At 37.6% G+C, this 14,260-nt stretch overlaps 1 protein-coding gene across 13 annotated transcripts in view; it reads left to right on the forward strand.

Moving 5' to 3' along the window:
- The window catches only part of LOC118387150 (gephyrin-like), a 266,961-nt gene that overhangs the window by 221,789 nt on the left and 30,912 nt on the right, over nucleotides 1-14,260 (forward strand). For all 13 annotated transcript variants that reach the window (XM_052524120.1, XM_052524123.1, XM_052524127.1 and 10 more), the window contains one exon: nucleotides 228-320. In XM_052524120.1, coding sequence (XP_052380080.1) covers nucleotides 228-320 — 93 coding nt within the window. The remainder of the gene's footprint in view (nucleotides 1-227; nucleotides 321-14,260) is intronic.

Raw genomic sequence — 14,260 nt, forward strand, 5'->3', positions numbered from 1 at the left:
CTACGTTCTCCTTCTACCTTTCTCTCTCTCTTTCAATTCCTCTTTCTCTACCTCTACTCTCGCTCTCTTTCTCTCTCTACCTCTACTCTCTTTTCCTCTCTCTCTCCCTCCTCTTCCTCTCTCTACGTTCTCCTTCTACCTTTCTCTCTCTCTTTCAATTCCTCTTTCTCTACCTCTACTCTCTTTTCCTCTCTCTCTCTCCCTCCTTTCTCTCTATCTCTCTTTAGATGGGATGGGCCGAGTCCTTGCTCAGGAGGTTTATGCCAAAGACAACCTGCCCCCATTCCCTGCCTCTGTAAAGGATGGTTATGCTGTAAGAGGTCTGTACTGTGATGCACTGTACACACACACTGTACACACACACTGTACACACACTGTACACACACACTGTACACACACACTGTGCACACACACTGTGCACACACACTGTGCACACACACTGTGCACACACACTGTACACACACACTGTACACACACAATGTACACACACTGTACACACACACTGTGCACACACACTGTACACACACTGTACACACACTGTACACACACACTGTACACACACAATGTACACACACAATGTACACACACTGTACACACACTGTACACACACTGTACACACACACTGTACACACACACTGTACACACACACTGTACACACACACTGCACATTTACATGTACACACACATTACATTTACAGTACATTGTAGCAGACACTCTTATCCAGACACTGTACAAACTGTACATACACCTTATGACATCCAGTGGAACAGCCACTGTACAATAGTGCATCTAAATCTGTTAGGGGGTGAGAAGGATTACACACTGTCCAGGTACACTGTGAAGACTGTACACACACTGTACACACACAATGTGATTGACACGCTGTCCTGGCGTCTGAGGGAGTTTGTTCCACCATGGGGGCCAGACTGCAGCGAACAATGTTGACTGGGCTGAGCAATGAACTGTACTTCCTCAGTGGTAGGGAGGCTGCACAGGCCAGATGTGGATGAACGCAGTGCCCTTGTTTGGGTGTACAAACCTGATCAGAGCCTGCACACACTGCACACACACATGTACACACACTGTACACACTGCACATACTGTACACACACTGCACACACACTGCACACACTGTACACACACTGCACACACAATGTACACACACTGTACACACTGCACATACTGTACACACACTGCACACACACTGCACACACTGTACACACACTGCACACACAATGTACACACACTGTACTTCAATCTCAGGTCATAGTGTACTGCTGATATGTCCTTTCTGTTCTACATTAGGAGTCAGGAGGCACTGAAACACAGTCAGCTAAATGACACACACATCGATATGCACACACAATCAGCATATACACACAGCAGCATACACACACAATCAGCATACACACACAATCATCATACACACAGCAGCATACACACACAATCAGCATATACACACAATCAGTATATACACACAGCAGCATACACACAGAATCAGCATATACACACAATCAGCATACACACACAATCAGCATACACACACAATCAGCATATACACACAGCAGCATACACACACAATCAGCATACACACACAATCAGCATATACACACAGCAGCATACACACACAATCAGCATACACACACAATCAGCATACACACAATCAGCATATACACACAGCAGCATACACACACAATCAGCATATACACACAATCAGTATATACACACAATCAGTATATACACACAGCAGCATACACACACAATCAGCATATACACACAATCAGCATACACACACAATCAGTATATACACACAATCAGCATACACACAATCAGCATACACACACAATCAGCATACACACAATCAGCATACACACACAATCAGCATACACACACAATCAGCATACACACAATCAGCATATACACACAATCAGCATACACACACAATCAGCATACACACACAATCAGCATACACACAATCAGCATATACACACAGCAGCATACACACACAATCAGCATACACACACAATCAGCATACACACAATCAGCATATACACACAGCAGCATACACACACAATCAGCATACACACACAATCAGCATACACACAATCAGCATATACACACAGCAGCATACACACACAATCAGCATATACACACAATCAGCATATACACACAATCAGCATACACACAATCAGCATACACACACAATCAGCATACACACAATCAGCATACACACACAATCAGCATACACACACAATCAGCATATACACACAGCAGCATACACACACAATCAGCATACACACACAATCAGCATACACACAATCAGCATATACACACAGCAGCATACACACACAATCAGCATACACACAATCAGCATATACACACAGCAGCATACACACACAATCAGCATACACACACAATCAGCATACACACAATCAGCATATACACACAATCAGTATATACACACAATCAGTATACACACACAATCAGCATACACACAATCAGCATACACACACAATCAGCATACACACACAATCAGCATACACACAATCAGCATACACACACAATCAGCATACACACACAATCAGCATACACACACAATCAGCATACACACACAATCAGCATACACACACAATCAGCATACACACAATCAGCATACACACACAATCAGCACACACACAATCAGCACACACACAATCAGCATACACACACAATCAGCATACACACACAATCAGCATACACACACAATCAGCATACACACAATCAGCATACACACACAATCAGCATACACACACAATCAGCATACACACAATCAGCATACACACAATCAGCATATACACACAATCAGCATACACACAATCAGCATATACACACAGCAGCATACACACACAATCAGCATACACACAATCAGTATATACACACAATCAGCATACACACAATCAGCATACACACAATCAGCATACACACACAATCAGCATACACACACAATCAGCATATACACACAATCAGCATATACACACAGCAGCATACACACACAATCAGCATACACACACAATCAGCATACACACACAATCAGCATACACACAATCAGTATACACACACAATCAGCATACACACAATCAGCATATACACACAGCAGCATACACACACAATCAGCATACACACAATCAGCATACACACAATCAGCATACACACAATCAGCATACACACAATCAGCATACACACAATCAGCATATACACACAGCAGCATACACACACAGCAGCATACACACACAATCAGTATACACACACAATCAGCATACACACAATCAGCATATACACACAATCAGCATACACACAATCAGTATACACACAAATCAGCATACACACACAATCAGCATACACACAATCAGCATACACACACAATCAGCATACACACAATCAGCATATACACACAGCAGCATACACACACAATCAGCATACACACAATCAGCATACACAAATCAGCATATACACACAGCAGCATACACACACAGCAGCATACACACACAGCAGCATACACACACAATCAGTATACACACACAATCAGCATATACACACAATCAGCATATACACACAATCAGCATACACACAATCAGCATACACACAATCAGCATACACACAATCAGCATATACACACAGCAGCATACACACACAGCAGCATACACACACAATCAGTATACACACACAATCAGCATACACACAATCAGCATATACACACAATCAGCATACACAATCAGCATATACACACACAATCAGCATACACACAATCAGCATATACACACAATCAGCATACACACAATCAGCATATACACACAATCAGCATATACACACAATCAGCATATACACACAATCAGCATACACACAATCAGCATACACACAATCAGCATACACACACAATCAGCATATACACACAATCAGCATATACACACAATCAGCATACACACAATCAGCATACACACAATCAGCATATACACACAGCAGCATACACACACAGCAGCATACACACACAATCAGTATACACACACAATCAGCATACACACACAATCAGCATACACACAATCAGCATATACACACAGCAGCATACACACACAATCAGCATATACACACAGCAGCATACACACACAATCAGCATATACACACAGCAGCATACACACACAGCAGCATACACACAATCAGTATACACACACAATCAGCATACACACACAATCAGCATACACACAATCAGCATACACACAATCAGCATATACACACAGCAGCATACACACAGCAGCATACACACACAATCAGCATACACACACAATCAGCATACACACACAATCAGCATACACACACAATCAGCATACACACAATCAGAATACACACAATCAGCATACACACACAATCAGCATACACACACAGCAGCATACACACACAATCAGCATACACACACAATCAGCATACACACACAATCAGCATACACACAATCAGCATATACACACAGCAGCATACACACACAGCAGCATACACACACACACAATCAGCATACACACACAATCAGTATATACACACAGCAGTATATACACACAATCAGTATATACACACAATCAGTATATACACACAGCAGTATATACACACAATCAGTATATACACACAGCAGTATATACACACAGCAGTATATACACACAGCAGCATATACACACAGCAGTATATACACACAGCAGCATACACACAATCAGTATATACACACAATCAGCATATACACACAATCAGTATATACACACAGCAGTATATACACACAATGAGTATATACACACAATCAGTATATACACACAGCAGTATATACACACAATCAGTATATACACACAATCAGTATATACACACAGCAGTATATACACACAATCAGTATATACACACAGCAGTATATACACACAGCAGCATACACACACAATCAGTATATACACACAATCAGTATATACACACAGCAGTATATACACAATCAGTATATACACACAATCAGTATATACACACAGCAGCATATACACACAATCAGTATATACACAGCAGTATATACACACAGCAGTATATACACACAGCAGTATATACACACAGCAGCATATACACACAATCAGTATATACACACAATCAGCATATACACACAATCAGTATATACACACAGCAGTATATACACACAGCAGTATATACACACAGTATATACACACAAATCAGTATATACACACAATCAGTATATACACACAGCAGTATATACACACAATCAGTATATACACACAATCAGTATATACACACAGCAGTATATACACACAATCAGTATATACACACAATCAGTATATACACACAATCAGTATATACACACAGCAGTATATACACACAATCAGCATATACACACAATCAGTATATACACACAGCAGTATATACACACAATCAGTATATACACACAATCAGTATATACACACAGCAGTATATACACACAATCAGTATATACACACAATCAGTATATACACACAGCAGTATATACACACAATCAGTATATACACACAATCAGTATATACACAGCAGTATATACACACAATCAGTATATACACACAGCAGTATATACACACAATCAGCGTATACACACAATCAGTATATACACACAGCAGTATATACACACAATCAGTATATACACACAGCAGTATATACACACAATCAGTATATACACACAGCAGTATATACACACAATCAGTATATACACACAATCAGTATATACACACAATCAGTATATACACACAGCAGTATATACACACAATCAGTATATACACACAATCAGTATATACACACAGCAGTATATACACACAATCAGTATATACACACAGCATTATATACACACAGCAGCACATACACACAATCAGCATATACACACAATCAGTATATACACACAGCAGTATATACACACAATCAGTATATACACACAGCATTATATACACACAGCAGCACATACACACAATCAGCATATACACACAATCAGTATATACACACAGCAGTATATACACACAATCAGTATATACACACAGCATTATATACACACAGCAGCACATACACACAATCAGCATATACACACAATCAGCACATACACACAGCAGCACATACACACAGCAGCACATACACACAATCAGCATATACACACAATCAGTATATACACACAGCAGTATATACGCACAATCAGTATATACACACAGCAGCATATACGCACACCAGCATATACACACAATCAGTATATACACACAGCAGTATATACACACAATCAGCATATACACACAGCAGCACATACACACAATCAGCATATACACACAGCAGTATATACACACAGCAGCACATACACACAATCAGTATATACACACAGCAGTATATACGCACAATCAGTATATACACAGCAGTATATACACACAATCAGTATATACACACAGCAGTATATACACACAGCAGCATACACACACAATCAGTATATACACACAATCAGTATATACACACAGCAGTATATACACACAATCAGTATATACACACAATCAGTATATACACACAGCAGTATATAATCACAATCAGTATATACACACAGCAGTATATACACACACAATCAGTATATACACACAATCAGTATATACACACAGCAGTATATACACACAATCAGTATATACACACAATCAGTATATACACACAGCAGCATATACACACATCAGTATATACACAGCAGTATATACACACAGCAGTATATACACACAGCAGTATATACACACAGCAGCATATACACACAATCAGTATATACACACAATCAGTATACACACACAGCAGTATATACACACAATCAGTATATACACACAATCAGTATATACACACAGCAGTATATACACAATCAGTATATACACACAATCAGTATATACACACAGCAGTATATACACACAATCAGTATATACACACAGCAGTATATACACACAATCAGCATATACACACAATCAGTATATACACACAGCAGTATATACACACAGCAGTATATACACACATTCAGTATATACACACAATCAGTATATACACACAGCAGTATATACACACAATCAGTATATACACACAGCAGTATATACACACAATCAGTATATACACACAATCAGTATATACACACAGCAGCATATACACACATCAGTATATACACAGCAGTATATACACACAGCAGTATATACACACAGCAGTATATACACACAGCAGCATATACACACAATCAGTATATACACACAATCAGTATATACACACAGCAGTATATACACACAATCAGTATATACACACAATCAGTATATACACACAGCAGCATATACACACAATCAGTATATACACACAATCAGTATATACACACAGCAGTATATACACACAATCAGTATATACACACAGCAGTATATACACACAATCAGCATATACACACAATCAGTATATACACACAGCAGTATATACACACAGCAGTATATACACACATTCAGTATATACACACAATCAGTATATACACACAATCAGTATATACACACAGCAGTATATACACACAATCAGTATATACACACAGCATTATATACACACAGCAGCACATACACACAATCAGCATATACACACAATCAGTATATACACACAGCAGTATATACACACAATCAGTATATACACACAGCATTATATACACACAGCAGCACATACACACAATCAGCATATACACACAATCAGTATATACACACAGCAGTATATACACACAATCAGTATATACACACAGCATTATATACACACAGCAGCACATACACACAATCAGCATATACACACAATCAGCACATACACACAGCAGCACATACACACAGCAGCACATACACACAATCAGCATATACACACAATCAGTATATACACACAGCAGTATATACGCACAATCAGTATATACACACAGCAGTATATACACACACCAGCATATACACACAATCAGTATATACACACAGCAGTATATACACACAATCAGCATATACACACAGCAGCACATACACACAATCAGTATATACACACAGCAGTATATACACACAGCAGCACATACACACAATCAGTATATACACACAGCAGTATATACGCACAATCAGTATATACACAGCAGTATATACACACAATCAGTATATACACACAGCAGTATATACACACAGCAGCATACACACACAATCAGTATATACACACAATCAGTATATACACACAGCAGTATATACACACAATCAGTATATACACACAATCAGTATATACACAGCAGTATATAATCACAATCAGTATATACACACAGCAGTATATACACACAAATCAGTATATACACACAATCAGTATATACACAATCAGCATATACACACAATCAGCATACACACAATCAGTATACACACACAATCAGCATACACACACAATCAGCATACACACAATCAGCATACACACACAATCAGCATACACACAATCAGCATATACACACAGCAGCATACACACACAATCAGCATACACACAATCAGCATACACACAATCAGCATATACACAATCAGCATATACACACAGCAGCATACACACACAGCAGCATACACACACAGCAGCATACACACACAATCAGTATACACACACAATCAGCATATACACACAATCAGCATATACACACAATCAGCATATACACACAATCAGCATACACACAATCAGCATACACACAATCAGCATATACACACAGCAGTACATACACACAATCAGTATACACACACAATCAGTATACACACACAATCAGCATATACACACAATCAGCATACACACAATCAGTATATACACACAATCAGCATACACACAATCAGCATATACACACAATCAGCATACACACAATCAGTATATACACACAATCAGCATATACACACAATCAGCATATACACACAATCAGCATACACACAATCAGCATATACACACAATCAGCAATCAGCATACACACAATCAGCATACACACACAATCAGCATATACACACAATCAGCATATACACACAATCAGCATACACACACAATCAGCATACACACAATCAGCATATACACACAGCAGCATACACACACAGCAGCATACACACACAATCAGTATACACACACAATCAGCATACACACACAATCAGCATACACACAATCAGCATATACACACAGCATACACACACAATCAGCATATACACACAGCAGCATACACACACAATCAGCATATACACACAGCAGCATACACACACAGCAGCATACACACACAATCAGTACACACACAATCAGCATACACACACAATCAGCATACACACAATCAGCATACACACAATCAGCATATACACACAGCAGCATACACACAGCAGCATACACACACAATCAGTATACACACAATCAGCATACACACACAATCAGCATACACACACAATCAGCATACACACACAATCAGCATACACACAATCAGCATATACACACAGCAGCATACACACACAGCAGCATACACACACAATCAGCATACACACAATCAGCATACACACACAATCAGCATACACACAATCAGCATATACACACAGCAGCATACACACACAGCAGCATACACACAATCAGTATATACACACAATCAGTATATACACACAGCAGTATATACACACAATCAGTATATACACACAATCAGTATATACACACAGCAGTATATACACACAGCAGTATATACACACAGCAGTATATACACACAGCAGTATATACACACAGCAGCATATACACACAGCAGCATATACACACAGCAGCATATACACACAATCAGTATATACACACAATCAGCATATACACACAATCAGTATATACACACAGCAGTATATACACACAATCAGTATATACACACAGCAGTATATACACACAGCAGCATACACACACAATCAGTATATACACACAATCAGTATATACACACAGCAGTATATACACACAATCAGTATATACACACAATCAGTATATACACACAGCAGTATATACACACAATCAGTATATACACACAGCAGTATATACACACAGCAGCATACACACAATCAGTATATACACACAATCAGTATATACACACAGCAGTATATACACACAATCAGTATATACACACAATCAGTATATACACACAGCAGCATATACACACAATCAGTATATACACACAATCAGTATATACACAGCAGTATATACACACAGCAGTATATACACACAGCAGCATATACACACAATCAGCATATACACACAATCAGTATATACACACAGCAGTATAAACACACAGCAGTATATACACACAGCAGCATACACACACAATCAGTATATACACACAATCAGTATATACACACAGCAGTATATACACACAATCAGTATATACACACAATCAGTATATACACACAGCAGTATATACACACAATCAGTATATACACACAATCAGTATATACACACAATCAGTATATACACACAGCAGTATATACACACAATCAGCATATACACACAATCAGTATATACACACAGCAGTATATACACACAATCAGTATATACACACAATCAGTATATACACACAGCAGTATATACACACAATCAGTATATACACACAATCAGTATATACACACAGCAGTATATACACACAATCAGTATATACACACAATCAGTATATACACAGCAGTATATACACACAATCAGTATATACACACAGCAGTATATACACACAATCAGCATATACACACAATCAGTATATACACACAGCAGTATATACACACAATCAGTATATACACACAGCAGTATATACACACAATCAGTATATACACACAGCAGTATATACACACAATCAGTATATACACACAATCAGTATATACACACAATCAGTATATACACAGCAGTATATACACACAATCAGTATATACACACAATCAGTATATACACACAGCAGTATATACACACAATCAGTATATACACACAGCATTATATACACACAGCAGCACATACACACAATCAGCATATACACACAATCAGCATATACACACAATCAGTATATACACACAGCAGTATATACACACAATCAGTATATACACACAGCATTATATACACACAGCAGCACATACACACAATCAGCATATACACACAATCAGTATATACACACAGCAGTATATACACACAATCAGTATATACACACAGCATTATATACACACAGCAGCACATACACACAATCAGCATATACACACAATCAGCACATACACACAGCAGCACATACACACAGCAGCACATACACACAATCAGCATATACACACAATCAGTATATACACACAGCAGTATATACGCACAATCAGTATATACACACAGCAGTATATACACACACCAGCATATACACACAATCAGTATATACACACAGCAGTATATACACACAATCAGCATATACACACAGCAGCACATACACACAATCAGTATATACACACAGCAGTATATACACACAGCAGCACATACACACAATCAGTATATACACACAGCAGTATATACGCACAATCAGTATATACACAGCAGTATATACACACAATCAGTATATACACACAGCAGTATATACACACAGCAGCATACACACACAATCAGTATATACACACAATCAGTATATACACACAGCAGTATATACACACAATCAGTATATACACACAATCAGTATATACACACAGCAGTATATAATCACAATCAGTATATACACACAGCAGTATATACACACACAATCAGTATATACACACAATCAGTATATACACACAGCAGTATATACACACAATCAGTATATACACACAATCAGTATATACACACAGCAGCATATACACACATCAGTATATACACAGCAGTATATACACACAGCAGTATATACACACAGCAGTATATACACACAGCAGCATATACACACAATCAGTATATACACACAATCAGCATATACACACAATCAGTATATACACACAATCAGTATATACACACAGCAGTATATACACACAATCAGTATATACACACAATCAGTATATACACACAGCAGTATATACACACAATCAGTATATACACACAATCAGTATATACACACAGCAGTATATACACACAATCAGTATATACACACAGCAGTATATACACACAATCAGCATATACACACAATCAGTATATACACACAGCAGTATATACACACAGCAGTATATACACACAATCAGTATATACACACAATCAGTATATACACACAGCAGTATATACACACAATCAGTATATACACACAGCATTATATACACACAGCAGCACATACACACAATCAGCATATACACACAATCAGTATATACACACAGCAGTATATACACACAATCAGTATATACACACAGCATTATATACACACAGCAGCACATACACACAATCAGCATATACACACAATCAGTATATACACACAGCAGTATATACACACAATCAGTATATACACACAGCATTATATACACACAGCAGCACATACACACAATCAGCATATACACACAATCAGCACATACACACAGCAGCACATACACACAGCAGCACATACACACAATCAGCATATACACACAATCAGTATATACACACAGCAGTATATACGCACAATCAGTATATACACACAGCAGTATATACACACACCAGCATATACACACAATCAGTATATACACACAGCAGTATATACACACAATCAGCATATACACACAGCAGCACATACACACAATCAGTATATACACACAGCAGTATATACACACAGCAGCACATACACACAATCAGTATATACACACAGCAGTATATACGCACAATCAGTATATACACAGCAGTATATACACACAATCAGTATATACACACAGCAGTATATACACACAGCAGCATACACACACAATCAGTATATACACACAATCAGTATATACACACAGCAGTATATACACACAATCAGTATATACACACAATCAGTATATACACACAGCAGTATATAATCACAATCAGTATATACACACAGCAGTATATACACACACAATCAGTATATACACACAATCAGTATATACACACAGCAGTATATACACACAATCAGTATATACACACAATCAGTATATACACACAGCAGCATATACACACATCAGTATATACACAGCAGTATATACACACAGCAGTATATACACACAGCAGTATATACACACAGCAGCATATACACACAATCAGTATATACACACAATCAGCATATACACACAATCAGTATATACACACAATCAGCATATACACACAGTCAGTATACACACAATCAGTATATACACACAATCAGCATATACACACAGCAGCATACACACACAATCAGTATACACACAATCAGTATATACACACAGCAGTATACACACACAATCAGTACACACACAATCAGTATACACACACAATCAGCATACACACAATCAGAATATACACACAGCAGCATATACACACAGTCAGTATACACACAATCAGTATATACACACAATCAGTATATACACACAATCAGCATATACACACAATCAGTATATACACACAGCAGTATATACACACAGCAGTATATACACACAGCAGCATACACACAAATCAGTATATACACACAATCAGTATATACACACAATCAGTATATACACACAATCAGTATATACACACAGCAGTATATACACACAATCAGTATATACACACAATCAGTATATACACACAATCAGTATATACACACAGCAGTATATACACACAATCAGCATATACACACAATCAGTATATACACACAGCAGTATATACACACAATCAGTATATACACAAATCAGTATATACACACAGCAGTATATACACACAATCAGTATATACACACAATCAGTATATACACACAATCAGTATATACACACAGCAGTATATACACACAATCAGTATATACACACAATCAGTATATACACACAATCAGTATATACACACAGCAGTATATACACACATCAGCATATACACACAATCAGTATATACACACAGCAGTATATACACACAATCAGTATATACACACAGCAGTATATACACACAATCAGTATATACACACAGCAGTATATACACACAATCAGTATATACACACAATCAGTATATACACACAATCAGTATATACACACAGCAGTATATACACACAATCAGTATATACACACAATCAGTATATACACACAGCAGTATATACACACAATCAGTATATACACACAG

This window comes from Oncorhynchus keta, chromosome 8 (assembly GCF_023373465.1).
Source record: "Oncorhynchus keta strain PuntledgeMale-10-30-2019 chromosome 8, Oket_V2, whole genome shotgun sequence".
NCBI lineage: Eukaryota > Metazoa > Chordata > Actinopteri > Salmoniformes > Salmonidae > Oncorhynchus > Oncorhynchus keta.